This window comes from Lampetra planeri, chromosome 7 (genome assembly GCF_965212315.1).
Source record: "Lampetra planeri chromosome 7, kcLamPlan1.2.h2, whole genome shotgun sequence".
Classification (NCBI taxonomy): Eukaryota; Metazoa; Chordata; class Hyperoartia; order Petromyzontiformes; family Petromyzontidae; genus Lampetra; species Lampetra planeri.
The window spans coordinates 6,452,107-6,472,444 of NC_136113.1; the positions used below are offsets into that span (position 1 = coordinate 6,452,107).

Here is a 20,338-nt window from a genome sequence, read left to right on the forward strand (position 1 = left end):
TGATAATATATACCTTTAATATATGGCCAAGTGTATCATCATTACAGTCTTATCAATGTCACTCAAACACATTTTAAATGTGAGCACAGTGAAATCATTAAGAGAGCCATGACAGAGCACCCATGACTTTAAAGTATATTTTTTATTAACAAAAATTGAAATGTGTGTTGGACCACCCAGATGCACAACCTAGATACATTTATATAAGATAAAAGCTGTTTGTTTCTCAGATTGAATCTTGGAGCTGAGAGAGTAACCAATGAATTTCTTGATCTAAAGATTCATTGTTTCCCTCCCCTCTTACCAGTGCATTTGTTTTTCATCAATTTCCTTGTGTTTTATGGTCACAAAAACATAATGTGTTCCCAAGTGCTTTCTGAAACAACAATGATAACATTACAGAGAAAGTATGTGGGAATGCTTGAACTCATGAGCTGCAGTTGAAACATCTCCAGAGACCTGTTAAAGTATAAACACATGCAGTTTTAAAGTGTAATGAAATACACATTGGCAATGTATTAAATATCCAAAGTAAAGTATATCCTTTCGTGTGAGGCTGCATTGTTTTGAAGTTACAAAAACATGTCTGGGGTAGTTTAACTGGTTTTATCTGCTGCTGTGCAAGCACATTGTCTAGTTAGTAACACATTTAATGGATATTAAACTAACAATGGTGATTAAATAATGCATGCGTTCAGAAATTCAAAATGTTATCTCATAGGACTTCACTAAGGGTCCAAGACCAATTTTCTTGAAATTATGATAGATCTTGACAAGACTTATCCAGGGTTAAATTTACCAGTGTGTTTACATGCTAACCAACAAGCTCGTGAGACCATATTGATTTCCCACCTCAGGTTAGCAGGCACAGAGTTATTCATCAAATTACACAAAGAGTGGATGTCACAGTACACACAGAGCCCTGCGTCGGATACCACACATTCCATTCAATACACACATCTGGACCATCACATGCAATTTACTACAGTGTGCGCTTTAAACATTCTGGTAAGAATGTATTATTACTACAAGATGATTATTAATTCCTTACCATCATTACGCCGTCTGCCATATCAAAGGTACTGATATACCGATACATGGACTGAGTTGAAACTGATGTACAGAATGTCTCACGATGATCAAAGACGAGCTTGTGAAAAGTGCAGCGAATGCTAAATGTAAATCCAGACCTTAAATTGAAAAAAAGTGTGGTGTGCACATAACGGAGTTGGGAATGCAGATTCTTGATAATTACGCTTCATGCCAGTTAATGTAATTATAATCATCCTTAAACTGTAATTTCCTTACCACAGCAAACACCATTTGTTCAAAGGGAGAAAGCACAGTCATTCGTTTCCATGGCTGAAATTGTCATTTGCAAAGACTTACTGTACAATGTAGAACAACATGAGAATGAAATCACGAGACATATGCTGAATCCATAAGTACACTGCAATTGCTAAACCTCCACATAAAACTCAATGCGTGGATCCAATTTGCCTGAGTTTTAATGCAAACACATTACCGTGAATTTCTTAAATGGTTCACGAAGGTCAAGCACTATTGTCAAGGATGAAAAATTGAAGCTTAATAATACGTTTCTGCAAATGTGAAGCAACCCATGAGTCAAATGGTTCACAGGAGGAATGTAGTATGTAGTTACATAGCACTGCGGAGGGCTTCGAGGTTGTGCCACACGGCACTCCGATGCGTTTTCGGATTCTCCCGCTTGCTGTTCAGCATGATGTCCAACGTTTATGTTCCAAATGCAGCTCCCAGCACGTGCAGCGAAAATGACTGCAAGGAATCATATTCTTAGGTTTTTTTCGGTAAAGTCACGTAGGTAAAACATCAAAATTAATTTTATTTTTTATTAATTTTGATGTTTTACCTACGTGACTTTACCGAAAAAACCTAAGAATATGTCCGTCATCGTCCAGAACATCACGCGGTGCAACCCGAAAACACATCGGAGAGAGCCGTAGTCACATAGGTGGGCAATGCGATTGATCAATGCGTTGACTTTTTTGTAGTTACATCATGATGTTATTATGGAAGTCTACTCTGACCACACGAGGAAGAAACAATTTGTTTGAGTGACGCCACTTACAGTACTATGTTCTCTACGTCATGCTGCAACTGTACAATATCACCTTACATTGGCTTTTGGCCATAGCAATTAAGATAACAGAATCACAACAATCCCAAAAAATCGACGGAATTTAAATCGAGTGGGCTCTCAACTAGTCCCGTGCCAAACCCACGGTTACTTTTCCTATTTGTACCCAGGAGTAAGGTCAGCAAAATAATAAGAGCTTACATGTGAGGCGAGTGTGGTGGCATAAGCCTGTGATCCAGCGCTATGAAGGCAAGGGTTGGTGGATCACGCAGACTTTCGAAACTCCACAACCACCATGGGATGCAAAGCGGCCAAGATATTGCAGTCCAGCAATTGTGTTCATGACTCATGTGTGTGGACCTTTGTGGATTATCCCCTCTTATACAGCTTTCTGTGCATTTCAGCTTTTCCTCAAGTGTTAAGCACACGTAAAAATGAAATTGGCCGAACATCTAAATACAGGACTTTCTTGAAAAATAGTCATGCAGTGGTTATGATGTCGAGTGGGTCCCATTTAATTCCTTGCAACAGAGCCCATGCCAACCACACTATGCCTGGCAATGCAGTCATGTGACGCACTGAGACTTTCCTAAATAGTAAATAATATAACAAATAAATTCGCACGGTTGGCTACATATGGTGTGAAAGAAGTTCAACATACATACATGCCAATGAAATGAATATCCTGTATATTCTATATAGATTTTATGTACATAGAATTTATACTTTTTCAAGACAGGCTGTTTAAATTTACACCACCCAAAATAATACAGACAGAAATTCTTAACACCTCTGATTGCAACTAATAGCAAAATTTGTCAATCATTGTAAAACATATGTAATTCCTATGTTTCCAAAGTTTAGACACGTGAATACAATCTCACAGTGATTGAACATAATTTCTGAAAAATTTTACTTCAAACGACATTAACCACTATGTACACTACCTTCAGTGAGTGGAGTCAAAATTTGAAAAAATGTGTCTTGTGATGACATCATCACACACCACCCAAAGCAATCACAAGGCAAGATGGCTGGTCCAGCCCGAGACGTATAAATTCACTTCTCAAATCTTAAGTAATAAAGGTGCAGCCCTGCAATTGCTTCGTCGTCCCACTGCTGGCAGAACGGCCTCCATTCGAGGGAGCTCTAGTGAGCCCTTCTAGAGGACTTTTATTCCATGCCTGCCAGACGTTCTGAAAGAGGCGAGAAGTACCCACAGTTGTCTCCACCGCACGCGACCTAATAAATGTATACCCATTCATACTGCTGGGCAGACATAGATGGGGGGGGGGGGTATTTCAGAAGGTTCCCCCATTGTTTCAACTTCCAAGCCAAGAAATCGGATCAATTTGGCACCTTTAGATTGTAAGTATAAGGTGCTAACATTACGCCATTGACAGTATCCCTTTAACAGTAGCAGTGTTACAACATTTTATTTAAAAAAAAACCCTACCACTATTTTGCAGTCTTCTTTGAAAAAAAAAGTCTTCTTTGAAAACACTTCCTCTTGGTATTAATAAACGCTTAAATATAATTTCCAAAATCACGTACGTTCATGTTAAATATGAGCGATGGTGTCTTGGAATTGCACATCCAAATAATGTTTAAACACTAAATATCACTACGGTATATCACGTTCAAGATAGCAAGTAAGAAATTACAAAATAAAAAAACACACCTTTCTGTAATTTTTAAATACGCCCTCAAAATTAACACTGCTTATTATCACTCACACGCATTTGCAAATATAACTTAAGTCCTGCAAAATTTAGCCACACGCAGATACATTTTGAACATTAAACTTTCTCAACAGAAAAAAAACAAATGCAGAGAGTCCAGTTTGAATAAAACAGTGTGTCTGCAAATGACAAATCTAGACATTTCACACTTCAAGTGGCAACAGTTCAGGCTGTACAATCTAATATATAATGTAAAGATTTTATCAAAATGTAATCCCTATTGTAATGAATGAAAGGCCAATCCGTTCCGCCTGCACACATTCCATTTCATCCATTATGCTAAGCCACCAGCTGCAGACAGCCCACTGGCAGAAATCCGTCTCTTTCTATATTGCTGTGCACTATAATACAATCTCATCAACGGAGATGACAGGAGGTCAGTGGCAATCTCTGGAAAAAGAGTGTCTCACGGAGACTGCTTTACCCACAAGACATTTCGCCGCACATGTGAAGTAACCCACCTGTGCAATGTACAGTCTTCAAGCAATGCTCAGAACAGTTGTTTTCTCGTAAATATGTGTTTTGTATTAGCTACACATTTATCTAGGATACTCGTGCCACCAATTTTGATCGTTGTCTTCTATGAGAAAGTTACAGATCTGTGTACCTTATTGTAAAAAAAATATATACAGGAATACAGATGTACGACCCTTTGTTATTCTACTGCTGGATGAAGGCCTCCACATGCATTGTCAGTCATGGGAATTGTTTGAACGTTCTTCAGGTTGGCTACGTACGGTGAAAAAAAAGTTCAACATAGATACGTACCATGCGTATAGGTGAAAGAGTGGGAGGAAAGGGGTGCCGGATTATTTCAGATATCACGTGCTACTTATGTTAGCCCCTGGCCGCGATTCGAACACGAACAGCCAGGTTTATAGCGCAGTATGCTAACCATGGTGCCACCACTCCCCCTGTCTTGTTACATAACAGGACAAAAATACTGAATCACTTGAAAATGTATTGCAGTGTTTCATGTAATGGTCCTTCTTCACAGCTTTTAAACTAATGGCAAAAGATAGTGGCAACATTTTACTTTGCGGTTCCTTAAAAATACTTTGGGATTTGAAAAGCACTTTGTGACCATACCATATAGGTTAAGATCAGCACCAGTTGTATTTCATCTTGCGATTCTGCATTATTGCCAACACAGCTGTGCACATTTTATTTGTAGTTAAAATAACATGTTTTTTACGGTTATGTATGACCCTCTGCCGTGTTTTTCACATGCACGCTTTAAAAAAGAACACTTTGAAGGAGTTGGACTCGGAGGTTGTGTGGGAGTGGACTTGTTATGACAATGGGACGTCTGTGGCAATGTGTGCACCATTTGCTAACGTGGCAAGCATCAAAGCACAGCGCCATGCATTACTCCACCAACAGAGACTCCAACCTCCCTCTCGGGACCTCCCGCAGCCAGTCGTTCACCCAAACCGGGTTCCTTGCATCCAGTACCCCCCACCTATCTTTTAATACCATTGCCAGGGCCCACATCCAAAAGTTGTGCGAGGCATAAGCAAACCAAGCACAATCTTAACGGCCCCAAGAAGCTCAAAGGGCCCCGGATTCATGAAAAAATATTGGTGTATATAATATGGCAGCTGAGATTAAATTTCGAATTAGCATAAAAGTATAATTAACATAACACCCCAATTAATCTCTGTCATCTCTATCTTATCTGCATCTCTCTTCTTTTGTATATTTCCCCCTATCTTATTACGTCCTTATCTATCCATATCTCTTATGTGATCTCACTAGGATTTACAAATTGAAAGAGGGCCTTCCCCCAAAATAATGTCTGCTTAGGGGCCCTCAATGGACTCACACCACCACTGCCCACATCAATACAATGAGTGGCAACCCATGCGTCTACTATGTACTCATTTTTTATTACAAAAGGAACATGTAACAATTACATGTAAGCATTTCCAATGCTTTGAATTATTTCACTACTACCGGACATTTATTTTTTCAACTGCTGTTGTCCAAAGAGGCATGCATTACACTATTATGTACACATTTTAAAACGGTTATAAATAATTCCTATTTGAAACTGTTCAAGTTCCCGGTACTTTTCAGTTAATATGCAGTAAATTTGTACAGCTTTTTTTCATTTACAGTTTGTCCATTGTATCGTCATGTGAAATTAGTAAAAGAGGCACATATAAAAGGAGAACATGTTATATCATCATGTAAGATATTTCCCATATACAAGGAGCAACAATTATGACTTCAAAAAAAATGTAGGCAGAAAAGTATATCATGTTGTGGTGGTAATCGGAAACAAAACACCATTTAATTGCAAAACGCCGTAATCACAGTTGTGACGCTGAACACAAATACCTGTACACGTTGAACATCCTGATACGTCAAAACACTATCTGTGTCATGTTTCAATCGGCAATAAAAGTGCAATAAATATGTTGTGCAAAAAGTGTTCGACACGTAAAAGTCTCTTCTATTGTTGCTTGTTAGTTATGTATGTCTCTGAAAATAATCTCTGTCCAACAAAGTACTGTCTATTAAAACAGTGTTATTTATTTGGGCCAAAGTGCCTTTATAGCCAGTTCCAGTTCTGTTGGGTAAACCATTTTTCATCGATAAATCATCCCCCATAGTTTCATTTAAGTGAACAATCTGAAATGAGTTTTCGCTCATCTCCAAAATAGAATTGTCCTTCTTCGTTCCTGACTCCATGTACTCACTCTCCCTCTTCCGACCTTTCTTGTAGGTGTCCCGGGACCACGGGCCCTTTCCAGATTTGTGGGAGTACCAGCAGCAGATTCCCAAAATCAGCACAATGAGAAGAATTACTGAACTACCTCCTATGAGGCCAGCAAGTTTCAGAACCGAGCCATGACCATCGTCCATCTCTTGCTCTTGGTTCATGCTATCGGTAAGATTGGGAAGTGCAGAATCTGCTGTTTTTGTTTCCAAACAGGTCGGAGTTTTGTCAAGATCAAAAATGTTTTTATTGACCAGAGGTTCCAAGCAGATTTTGTACAAAGTCATTGGATGTAAGTCCTTAAACAAGTGCAGTGTCCTATCACCACTGACGATGTTAATCATTGTGACAGTCCCAACATTTTTGTCGGATTTTTTCAAACTCAATTTATATGACTCCACTGGAAATGGGTTGTCCCAGATGACAGCAATCGTGTCCTCACTCACTGATGACACTTTAAGGACAATGTCAGCTGTAGTGTCTTTCCATGTGGTCGGTCTGCTTGTGACTGAGCTAAAAATATTGCTTTTAGTTGTAGCAAAGGGTAACGAGGTTCTGAGAATCAACAACGGACTTCCAACTGTGAACGTATTCACCCCTGCAGTGTGACTTCGAGCTACAGCAGCTGTGGTGGTGGCTGGGCAAAAAAAATGCTCGGGAGGCAGATCTGTGATATGTATTCCTTTATTGCTGCCTGGCCCTTTGCAGATAAGCCCCTGTGCATTCACAGTATTGATGCGTAGCCAGTCTTTTAGCCAGAGGACTTTACAATCACAGTACCACGGGTTGTTTCGCACACCGAGAAATCTCAGTCCTTGTAGTCCATTCAAAGCGCTATATGGCAAGGTTTGTAGTTGATTGTTTGAAAGATCAAGAAAACTGAGCCTCTTCAGGGATGAAAATATGTTGATTGGAATGTACATTATTCTGTTTTCCTGGAGAAAGAGTTTTTGCAGGTTCATTCTTGGCAAGTTAGCCACTGGAATTTTAAGCATATTCCGAGTGAAGGAGATTTCCGTCAAGTTCACAAGATCGTTAAAGGTCTTTTCATGGATCCCTTCATTAGTCAGCAAGTTGCCATCCAGAAACAGGTGCTTCAGCTTGCTTAGGTTCAGCAGAGCCTTTGCAGATATCGTTTCTATCCTGTTATCATCTAACCGCAGTTCCTCCAGATTCTTTGGCAAGTTTTCAGGTACCATACCTAAATTATTACGGGAAAAAAAAAGCAGCCTAAGATTTGGCACTGCACTAAAACTCCCTTTCTCAATCCCCACTGTTGATATCGAGTTGTCATCTAAGTGCAGAACTTCCAGTTTGCGTAACTGAGTGAGGGGACCCTTGGAAATGGTCCACATGCCATTTTCCTGCAAGTGAAGTTCTCTCACATTTCTAGGAAGATTGATCGGAAACTCCTCCAGTCGGTTGCTGTAGAGATACACTGTCTCGACTTTGAGAAGGTTTCTCATTTCAGGAGGAATCCCAGCATTGTTAATTTGGTTGTTTTGGAGATAGAGTGTCGTGGCGTTCCTTGGCATTCCACTTGGAATAGACGTCAAGCCTCTGTCGTTGCAGTAGACGAAGTCTCCATTACAGCGGCATGCAGATGGGCAGGCGAGGGTCGGCACAGTCACGAGCAGCAGGAGGATGAGCTCGATTGGAGAGATGCATCCCATCATTATGTGTGGCTCTGTGGTTATCAGCAGCATCGAAGAAGGTTTGACTTGGCACCTCGATATCCTCAGAGATCTGAAACATAACGGTAAGAAAAATAAAATCTCACCCAATGTTTGTTTCATGAAGTAATTCAGAATCGTTCATTGAATGTAACTATTCAGACATGCTTAAAACAAAAGTAAACATAAGGATGGGAGATATTTGTGATGTGATTTCGTTTTGTGTAAATAAACTGTGTTAGTCTGTGAAAATAAATCGTAATCATGTAATACATGACATTATTTTGGAATCATGTGGAATAACACAGAGGCATATTTCATATTAATATAAACAATGGATAAATTTTTTTATTACAAACTCATCAGCTATATTTTTAGTTACGTACATTTTTCCGCGTAGTTTTATTTTCATTTCGTAAAATGTTTACATTGTATTGGGCAAATGTCTTCCTCCTACATTCCTCTTATTCACAAAACAACTTTGTAAAAACAAATTGAATTTGATTGATTTTTAAAATATTTATATGAGTATCATTCTCTACCAAAAAACAGCACAAAATTGCACAATCATGCTTTTATGGGGTTTTAATCAGAAAAAAATATATTTTGAATATTCCGTGGTATATATTTTTTACATTTTGTCTTTATATATTTCTTATATTTTTTTATGAATGCATTGAGACTAATTCTTTGAGTATTATGCCATTTGTTTAGGAAATTCTCACTGACTTTCAAGACTTATTTCTTAGGAGTGTCTTGCTACAAGTGGATGTTTGGCCAATCCCATGAATGCGTGTTTGGCATGAAGCATTCTTTTGGGCAACATCCAAATACAATCCTGTGGTAGAGACAGACTGTAAGGCAATATGAAGATTAAAATATCATAGGGGAAAAGGTAAGAGAAAAAACCTGGCAACTAGATGGATCAGGGCCATCAGAGAATATGTTAAACAAGAACGGATTTAATACATAGCAAGGTCCTAACTGCTAACTCAAACCAAGCCTGCCTTCAGGAAATCCATCTACCAAACACGTAATCCAATGCTTTAGTTGTAAGATGCATTTGTCATCCACTGAATATATATTTTTGGAAATAATGACAGACTATTCAGATTATCACCCATCCCATTTACACTCATTGTAATAAAATGCATGTGGCATACACTGCTACTTGTGTCACACGGGCAACTCAAGATATTATTCAAGTGCAATTTACGTCCAGAGATATCTAATGCAATTTATACTGCATCGCAATTTTATTTAAGATTTGTTTATTTTATTAAGATTTGATTATTTTATGGTGATTAGATAGTATTGTGATACTGAACATGAATCCATGCTCTAATTTAAAATATAGATATGTGCTGTGTGTGTTTTTTTAAAGTAATTAATATGACATAAGTTGAAAAATGTATGGAAAAATATCAACTGGTACTCAGAAATGTGGAAATGGTCTGGGCCTTTTAACAACAAGCAATGAGCGGTCAACACATTGTATTTTACTTAAGTACTGTAATACAATTATAAACAACTTGATTTATGAAGGCACATGCATACCAGGGCAAATTTAAACAAATATCCAGGAAACAAATTTCCACATACTGTAATGTGTGACGAGTGGCGCCTGGATTGGCAGGAGTGGGGGTTTGGTATGGAGAGGGTTTCAAGGCAAGTAAAAAAAAATATGCGAGCCATGTAATTTAAAAAATGAGGCTCCATTCAGGAAACAGAGCTTGTTTATCTTACTGCTTTTTTTTACCAAGTCATTGTGTCACTCTACTTGTGATTGTGTGTGTGTGTGTTAGTCCATTGTAATTGTAAAACACACTGACTAGAGTCCGATAAACCCATCACACAACTGACAAACAGCATTGCTTATATCCATCACTGATTAAGAGAGATGTCAAGATGGCTTGGGTTGATTTGTTGGAGTATTTCTCATTTACTGGTGTCTAGCCGAAACTAGATGGAAACATTATTATCCTAAATATGTATTAGTACGGTGGTATAAAATAATATTACTTGTGAAAAACACATCTGCTATTTTGTTGATCGTCAACCTATCTTCCTGATTTAACAACGAAAGCTTTCAATTCATCATTGTCCGAAATACATATGCAATGTCTCTTTAATAATTTTCAAATAAACAAAGTTCGCTAGCTCTGGGCATCCAGCATTACCAATGTGTGTACCACAGTTAGTCGATTCGCAAGTCACGTTTTGTGGGGTAATTGTGGGTAATTGTGGGTAATTCCAACTTCTTCCCAGACATCTTGGCCAGAGTGGAAGAGTAGGTCAACATATCTTCTAGAGGGGGTCACCTCTAGAAATTCCCTCAAGTAGAGGCACTTCCGCTAGCAGTGGGCAGAGCTAAGCAATTGCAGGGCTGCAGCTTTACCTCTACCACTTTGTAAACAAAGTAATTAATTAAGCCACTCGTGAATGGAACGACAGGATTGACACCTGCACCGACGCTTCAGCAGCACAAACTCTGGCCCACAGCACAAGATGGAGCACTCTTGCTCGCTTAGCTACACAAAGCGCCGCAGCGTGAAAATTCCGCATGCGTGTGTTCGCGCGCGTGTGTCTGTACGTCTGTGTGTGGGGGGGGAGTTTAACTGCAACCAAAGCACAAAGATACGCAAATGTTAGCCCCCCCCCCCTACCTCCAACCCCAGCACATAGGTACATTTGCCTTGGCGTGTCCTCGCCTTCATACTAGAATACAGCACTCGCCTTCCAAGCTATTTTATTGTCGCGACATCGAGCGAGTTGCCAGTGCTATTCATTCATTACACATTTGCCATTTGGAGGAAGTTTTAGCCTTGACGAGTTGTGTAATTCCAGGTGAGTAGACAACACTGGGTTTTCCAAATCAAATAAAATACTTGGTGTTCACTCCCACCAGTATCGACAAAGGATATAACATAGTCCTTGACTTACGAGCTCCCGACTTACGAACTCCCGACTTACGAACTCCCGACTTACGAACTCCCGACTTACGAACTCCCGACTTACGAACTCCCGACTTACGAACGCCCGACTTACGAACCAGCTTCCGTGGTATTAAAAGAAGCACATTGCTTAAAACGCGAACTCGTAATTGCAATCTGAACTGCGGAACTATTTTGTTCAGAGGAGCGATCTTCTGCGAGATGTATACTGGGTCGGCCTCGTGCTGGGAGTGTTTGCGTGTGAAAGTGTGAGTGGGGGAGCAGTAGTGTAGCGGTCAGCGCCGATTAAACCTGGCAACCCGAATTCGATTCCCGCTCATGGCACAACACCAGAAACAATTATCTGGGCCTCCCCTAGGTCGACGCGGCCTCAAATGACTACCTGGTGCAATGTGTAAACATCACCCACCAGGGAGACAAAGGGGCTGGGCGTGGTGTTGGCCACCCACCCCCTCGTGTGCCGTGCCAGCCTTCATAAGTGCTACTCACTATAACGGCACTTACTCCTTCAATCTGTTAAGCCTATACAGGGGTCTTTGTGTGCGTGTGTATGGGGGGAGCTGTAGTACAACAGCACGCTGTGCTACGAAACTGGCGACCAAAGTTAAATTCACGATCAACACCAGTGACAATTTTCCGAGTGGGACCTGGGCGGCCTCCCCTACGTCGACTCAGCCTCAAATGAGTACCTGGTGCGGTGTGTGAACAGCGCCATTGGGGTGACAAAGGCGACCGGGCGTAGCGTTGCCCACCCACCCCCTCGTGTGCCGTGCTGGGCTTCATAGGCGCTGCTCACTAACAGCACTTGCCCCAACAGTCTGTTAAGGTTACACGGGGGATGGTTTTCGTTGGGTTGTGTGTCTGTGTCTTTGTTTTTGTCTGTACATGCGCGCGTGCCCCGTGTGTGCGCACAATTGTAGTGACTCATTGCCACCCTTCCGACAAACAAGCTAGCATCAGGACTCAAGGTAAATTAAAATCAAAGTGTTTTTCTATTGATGTTACTTTATTTTAGGTTGTATCTACTGTATAATATATTTATTACAGTGTGAGATGCAAATGTACAATATTTCTTATTATGAGTTTAACAATGTTACCCTTTTGGTTGAACCATTACACATTTCATAACACTTAACGCATGGGCATTTAAATACAGTGCATTATTGTTCCGACTTACGAACGGATCTCAGTAACTAATCGGGTTCGTAACTCGATGACTGCCCGTATAGCCAGTTTTATAATTTAAATGGTATGAATGTGCGGCCAGATGCTGATCTGCTTAATCTTAATAGCAATATGTTCATGGATAGAGATTTCAAATTGCTGCAATATCAGTAAACTAACAAATGCAAGCATGCGTCTTAGTTAAATTGCTTACACGTATTGCATGCATGCACACAGTAATTATGAAATAAGTTAATTCGAAAATAACGAACGCACAACTAATATCTCATGAGCAATGTGTGCGGAGTACATGGCCTGTGAATTTAAATTCTAGATTGATCAAGATGAGCCAAATGTGATTAGGGATTTCAAGGAATCGGACCAAAAGGTCATAATTTACAATGGAGCCAAGTTCAATGTTTCAGCCAATCATACTCTGGAGCAATGGGTATACCAGCAATGTAAATTAACCATAGCTGGTTTCTAAGCCATGCATTACCAAATTTTACTTTGTATGCATGGTTTCAGAGGCGCAATAATAAAGATGGAGTAGCAGTCATACAGTACGTCCACCAAAGAGATGGAGTGATGAAATCAGCTCATGTGCAGGTGCTATGTGGATACATTGTAGGATTGCGAGATATGACAACTGCTTTGGGAGGTTTTCAACTAGCAGTGGATTTACCATCGCTGAAGATGCTGTACGGTTTCCAGAAAAAAAATGTGTTCAATGTTAGGAGTTTGCGTGGGGTTATTGCCATATGCATATTCCATTGAGCAGTTGATATGTTTTCATTGGACAATGAAGCATCCACAGTCAGGGATGTAGCAGAAGTAATAAAAAAAAGAAATAATCGCTGTGGTGGTTCATTCTGTCAGGGTGTTTAATGGATAGTTCACATGTCCATTGAAACATAAGAACAAAACAAATTCTTCCTTAGAAATGTGCAATAGTAATACATTTATATAAGTACATTTCTTGCTATTTTCATGTTTGTACTGAAATCTTGAGCCTTGTGTAATAGTTGCAAGCGTACGCCCACACATTTCACACACAAGAGAAATGTTCGAGGCTCCCCGTGTTTTGTCTGCTACCAGTAACCAGAAACGTGGTCAGATTATTGACAACGTGTGATGAACACTCTCTCAAAGGTGCTTTGCAAGCTGCAGTTGCAGATCATTTTGACAGACCACACTTTCACGATTCTGTAAAAGGTCGCTTGTCTAAAAGTCACTACATTTCTCACACATCAGAGAGCTGTATTAATGCTTGCGGTGTCCTTTTTGCTGTTACTCACACGATGTGTTCCAGATAATTCTGCATTTTGGAGGCCCGTTCCAGCCCCACCATTGGCAGGCCACGTGGTATTTACGGCTTGTCCTTTGCCTTTCGGGGGGGGGGGGTGTCTGTGTTTCTCGTTTGGGCCATTGGTGTGTAAAGAGGGCGCCTTCTTCTATGGTTAAGAAATTCTATCATGGGAAAAGCAGCTTGATGGCAGCTTCCATCACTCAAGCACTGCGAGTTGGGAGTCATGCATTATCGCCGAGAGAGCATTAGTTTTGAAGAATCGAAATCATTTCCTAAGTATTAGTTGCCTTATAATTATTATTTATTAATCCGATCATAATGGACAACAAAAAGCGCTATGCACATACACAAATCAACCATGCTTTCACTTCTGAAATAAAAGGCACCGAGTTTAAGGACAACTCGTTCCTAATTACTAGAAGTGCCTGGGTGGATGCCAACTAAGGGAATCGAACCCTAAACTCATGGAGGGATTTATAACTCCCAGCGCAATGGGTCAATCACACCCACGAATAATGTTTTCTCCAGACTACCTTGGCGTAAAGTCTGTGAGTGTTGCATACCTGTGCACATATGCAGTGGTTGTGAGACGCACACAAGGGTTTATATAAATAATTAAATTGCTGATAAGAAGAGAAAGTATTTTCTAAAGGATCTGTGATTTTGAGTAAATTCAGGTAATCAGCATCTATCATATAATTGCGCCAATCAAAAAATATATACAATACTTTCTGTAACCCAAATGCACGTAAACACTCATTGACGATAAAACAATTATCCAAAACGATACCCCATGTTGCAAGCCAGCTTTTGTCATTCACACAACACACAGCTTGACTGGGGAAAATGCCCAACGCATTCAAAATGCACTTTTTTTCATACTTGTCAGCATCTTATTCTAACATCAAGAAAATCAGCTGTTGTTATTCTAACAAGTGATTCTAACAACAGCTCCGCACGGAATGTGCCAGAAACAAGTGGTTTCAATGAGCTCTGCCTCGGAGCTTCTTGACGAGCGGTAGCCACAGAGCCAGCTCTCAGGCTGCAACATTTCAAAGCGCGCAGCCCAAAATGTGCCTGCCATGCGGAGTGCACGCGGCTGACAATACGACCGGTGGTGACAAGGAGCAGGCTCTTTTCCGCGGCGCAACGACATCAAGTAAGATTAGCAAGTCAGCATCTTGCCTGGTTGTCAGCTCGAGGAAACGTTGACATTGAGCAACTCGTGGGTGACAAAACACCCAGCCAGACTCACTCAACATGGTGAGCACGTTCTGGCTATTCGCATGATGTCACGGCGGCTTGCCAAAACGGTTAGAACTTGCTCGACACTCAAATAGCCAGATTCCATGGTAACCACACCGCCCACTGTGTATGCAAGCGAGAGCGATCTTGGCCCCACGTTTGTGCTTGCCGGCGAGTTACTCAACATGAACGAAACCATTTCCACGGAGGCACAACTTCAGGCAGGGTCGACTGTCCGTCCGCATGCTCGGCGTGCTGGGTGCCGTGTCGAGTGCGGAGTGCTTTAAGATTTAAACCAGAGCACGAACTTGCAATCGGACCGATATAAACGGCTCCACAGCTGATGCCATGCTTGTGTTTAAGCTGAGGAACGTGAGATATGGGAGGCTGGGGATGCATTATTCTGGGAATGCGGACACCTGATGGTGATTGGTGTGTATAAAGTGTAAGTTTGAAATTGTCTATTTTATCTTAAGTAACCAATATATAAATAATAATAATTTACAGGCCTTTGTCAATCCACTGCTGGATGAAGGCCTCCCCACACTATTATTGGTCACGGGGATTGTTTGAACGTACTTAATCGTGTTGTTCAGTATCAGTTGATCAATGGGGGCGAGGGTACGACCAGTTCAAATATCGCTCGCCACTCATGTTAGCTGTGGCCGGGAATCCAACTCAACTGGCAAACTTCATAACGCATGATACCAATCACTATGCCACCACTCCCCCAAGTGTGTGTGTGATACGAATGACTTTAATTTGGCATACATAAAAATGCCATACTGCACGTGATTTTAATGTGATTAAATTCACAGATTTATATTTACACAGAACATAAAAAGTGTTTTTGTCCTTGTTCAGGGTGGTTAACAGTTTATAACTGTGTTTCAATCAACATTAAAGGAACGCGTGCTTGACCTCTGCTATTTGCCGATGTTTGTGTGTGTGTGTGGACGCGACATTTATTACCAACGCCTTCTACCCAACTATAATTGGGACCCAGAAAAAGATTTATAAATGTCTTTCCTGGGCTTCATATTGCCACAGAAATCTGAGCAATAGGTCATTTAGATCTCATTTTATAAATGTTTCTTTGAAACTTTAATGTTCAATTTCCTTTCAAAAGGTATGGAAATGCCAGCAGCCTAAAGGTTACATGGTGGCATACATGGCCATTGCAGTTTCATTGGATTTTGTTGGCTTACTATTTCAGCCAGCCAGTTCATCATGAAAGTGGCACAGAGGTAATCATTAATGGGAGAAACATTTATTTTCATTTGGAATATTGACGTAGCGTGTGTTACACTGCTAGCCCTTAATGGGCAAAAAGGTCATTTCAACTTTTATATAACATCACTGTACGTACGATATGGTTCTTAGTCTTTCAATCCATGTGTTTTGTTATGTAAAGTGGCACACACTGCAATTGATGGCAAAAAAAAATATCAAAGGAAAAATTATTAATTACAAAAATACCCATTCAGATATAAAGACATGCACGAAAAAGAGATGATTGTAAAATCTAGGACACAACATTGCGAAACAACACAAACGTGGTATGTACTATTCAATTATTTATTACAAACAGAAAATGCATGAAGGTGATTTTTTTTTTTACACTTTCAAAGGGTAGAATCTGAATTTCCAGGACATTGCATGCGTTCCTTCGATAAACTAGAGGACACAGAAATGTTTTTCTCATGTCAGCGTTTCAAAAAAGTGCCAAGTGGAACCCCCCCTGCACTTTCCAAAATGCTGCCTGCCATCAGCTTTACATTATTAAAATATCAATACGCATCTCGCAATGTGTTGGCGAAAAAGGCAATTTCATGTTTAATAAAAAATTAACTTTTGCATTTCCACATCTATATCTGCCACAGGTCCACTTCACGTGGCATTCGTGCCTAAGTGGAGAACACGGGTGCACACAACGGATTAGTTTGCATGCCGAGTTTCAGGAACATTTTTTTAAACGGAGATGCCATTTTTTTCTTTCATTCATTCGCTCCACCACACTGAGCCAAAATTATAGTTTTTAAATGACAGTCTATTTTAAGAAATAACATGTTTGCCCTTATACATATGAAATGGATACAATAGTAACATTTAAAAAAGTAAAATATTGTTTAATGAAGTTAAGCTAAATTATTTCTGCTATTTTATAACACATTTATTTTCTTAGTCATACATTTTGAAACAATGAAATACCCATGGCTTTTCAGCAAATACTGCATAGTTGGGCCGAAACATTTTCATAACAACCCTCATGCCTGTTGACCAACCATGCTTATAATGTGAACGTCACCATCATCATCATCATCCACGATCAATTCACTGCTGGACGAAAGCCTGCCCAAGCACAGGTCTGCGATGTGAGAATAGTGTCTTAAAATAATTAAAGACCCACATTTGAAGACTAACAATATATCTATATAATAGCAATGACATTGCACTTGAGATGTTTCATTTTTTTAAAGAATTGTGTACGTACATGTGCTAAAGTGGAGCATTTTATCTCTACCATTCTAATGGCGTATTAGAGATTTTCCAAAAGTTGTAAAAATAATGTCGTAAATGTAGATGCACACTATTTTGAGCAATTTGTTAAATGTTTTATATACAAATTTGCTTTAATGCATGGTCCTTTACAAATTACCAGTGCCTTCATACGATTTTTGTAAGTTGTAATTCTAAAACCTTTAAGCATCTTCTAATTGGCATGAATATGTACATTTAGATCTTTGCATTTTTAGAAACCGATTTTTTTACAGATAACATACAAGAATTGGAGAACGTAAAATATGTTTTAGCCCTCTTCCCGATGACGAACGCTTGTGTTGCGATCGAAAAGTCGTAGTTTTTTTCGTTATTTTCTTTGAACCCATCTACGTGACTTTACCAAAAGACCCAAAGAATATGTTTTAGGTGTTAACCAACCTTCAATTAAAAACTTTGATATTTGTTTCTGTCTTAATTGTTAGTACTCATTGTGTCCAAGAATACTTGCAAAATATTGAATGCACTACACTACTGTTTCTGAGTATACATACCTGAATGGTGCCTGCCACTTCATAACTTTGGAGGGAGAGCCATAAATTAGTTAGCGCTTTTATTTATTGTGTCAAATTTGCTTCTCTCAGAAACGTAAGCCTTTGGCGTGATTTTGTGTTGGTTTAAAGCAGACTCCAATGCTATGCATTATAATAATTCCGCGTAATTACAGAACATTTCAAAATACAGTTCCCATAAGTCTGCTATGAAGAAAGTGTTGTGTTAGTACGTGAGGCACAATTACACAAATAATGTGTCCGCCGCTTTTTAACGAGACACGGTGCTGTTTTTTTAAGTAATGTGACATTATTTTTGGCATATTATTTTAATTAAATTAAGTAGTTGTACTTATTGTAAAATTTCTGAATATATTCAATATTAAGCTTTACCAAAGTGTATAAATGGAAGTTTATATTAGGTGTCGCACATTTGAAGTTGCAGCATCTGATTCGCACCTACTTTTGAAGCAAACGTGTTTACATTTTAAACAGTACCACATAATTGTGCACACATTTAAAAAGCTCACCTCTGAAACATATACATAGAAAGCGACAAATAAAGTTTTGATGAATAGAGCTTAAGTCGTATTGGGCTGATTTGAAATCGGATATGAAGCCAAACCTTTATGCACCGATGAAATCATGTGTTACTGGAGGTAAATTCATAACATATCCCCTTCGCTTGTTCAAACAATGGGCAATGGTCATCTCTCATTTTACTCATTTCACAGACTTGTGAAAGACTGTGAAATGCATCAACCGTAACAGAAACGTTGGCTCACACTTGTCTTATTTGGCCATTATACGTTGTTACGGTAGAGACACGAGTGTATTGCCTATTATATTGCAAGACCGACGGGAATGGGACATCACAAAGTACACACAGATTCACATTTACGATATGATACCGCCTAAGGCTCTCACAAAGATCTAATAGTCGCGCTATCAATACACAGTGCAACACCACTTCTCTCACCCTTTCTAGATCTGTTTTAGAAGTTTGGCAGAGATATCATGCCCAGATTTTCTGAGATTTTCACACTCTTTTGTAGTCCCGGCCTGGAAAAACGCTATAGCTCACGCACCAAAAAACCACAGAGATCTAATGCTCGGGTACGCTAAACTAAAACGAAACTCGTTTATTTTACAAGGTAGGGCCCACTGAGCTATATAGCTCTTTTTCAGAAGCGACCTGGCGACAAATGATGGCTCAACGAAGTGGCTTATCGCGTGGAAATTCATAGCAGCCAAATACTCGAAAGGCATGTTTTTAAAGGTGGAGGGGAAAAAAAGAGAGCCCAGAGAAATATCCACGCGACCACGGGGAGAACATGAAAATTCCAAATATACAGGCGTCAAGGTCAGGATCGAACCCACGACCTCCTGTATACCAGGACGAGGGAGCTAACATCTCGCCACATTATTTACAACATTAGTCCGCACGTGGACGGTCACTAATTTATCGAAAGAACATCTTCTTACATGAACCCATGCTTAAGATACCTAACGCGCAGTTTTGCAGCAACAGCAGCAATTCCAAAAGACAAAACAAAAATAACACGCTGAAAATTTCGAATTCATCACAGGCAGCAACAACAACAACAAATCCGAAGTGTAACGCAACATGTACAGAAATGAACACGGGTAAAGCGACGAACGCGCGCAGACCCCGCTCACCGTCAGACGTGCGTGGCTTTCGAGAGAAACCGAGGGAGGGCATTCGTGGGTCCCAGGCAGCAGCGTTCACGATGCTCACCGCAGGCGCTCACCACCCCGCTCTGCAGACCTCATCGCGCTCGAACCGCGCTCACTTGAGTGGCCGGCCAACTTTTCTCGACATTCGTTTCGCGCGATTTAACAAACAAAAAAAAGCGCACACACAAGCCACCCTATTCCGTCGTGGTGCTTTGTTCACCCCGTGCCGGTGTCGGCCGCCGTCAAAAGAACGCAACTTTTTTGTTTTAGTTGCCTACGCGCCTCTCGGTCCAACAACTCTCCCTACCTCTGCCACTGATGTGTCTCTCCTCTCGCTGTCTCTTGTTGCTGCTGCTGCCACCGCTGTTGTTGCTGTTGCTGCTGCCTGACAGACGGACGGACAAAGTCAGTTGCGCGCGACTTCGCGGGTCGCGAGCTCCTCTGTCTCTTTCTGACAGGGCATGGAGCTAATACCCAGGGCGGCTGCATTTTTTAGCGCTGGGTAAGGGGGAGGAGAGGGTTTTTTTTCTTCCCCCAGTTGCGGGAGAATGGGGCGGCTGGCGTGCAAGGGGGGCGTGGAGTGGCTCTGCTTAAGCTGCTCGAATTGGCTTTACCCTCCTTTTTTCATCAACATGGACCCTTCCACACGGAGCGCTGTC

The 20,338-nt window shown here is 40.5% G+C and overlaps 1 protein-coding gene across 1 annotated transcript; it reads right to left on the minus strand.

Annotated features, from left to right (window-relative positions):
• Nucleotides 1-5,731: 5,731 nt before the first annotated feature.
• On the minus strand, nucleotides 5,732-20,122 carry LOC144719857 (leucine-rich repeat transmembrane protein FLRT3-like). The gene is made up of 2 exons (XM_078596121.1): nucleotides 19,662-20,122; nucleotides 5,732-8,332 (listed from the first exon to the last, which is right to left on the minus strand). The coding sequence occupies exon 2, from the start codon at nucleotides 8,290-8,292 to the stop codon at nucleotides 6,337-6,339; it is 1,956 nt and encodes a 651-aa protein (XP_078452247.1). The 5' UTR covers nucleotides 8,293-8,332; nucleotides 19,662-20,122; the 3' UTR covers nucleotides 5,732-6,336.
• Between the last annotated feature and the right edge of the window lie 216 nt (nucleotides 20,123-20,338).

Bases quoted from the DNA above. Each gene is read 5' to 3' on its own strand.
- LOC144719857 (XM_078596121.1), bottom strand. From the start codon at position 8,292: ATGCTGCTGATAACCACAGAGCCACACATAATGATGGGATGCATCTCT.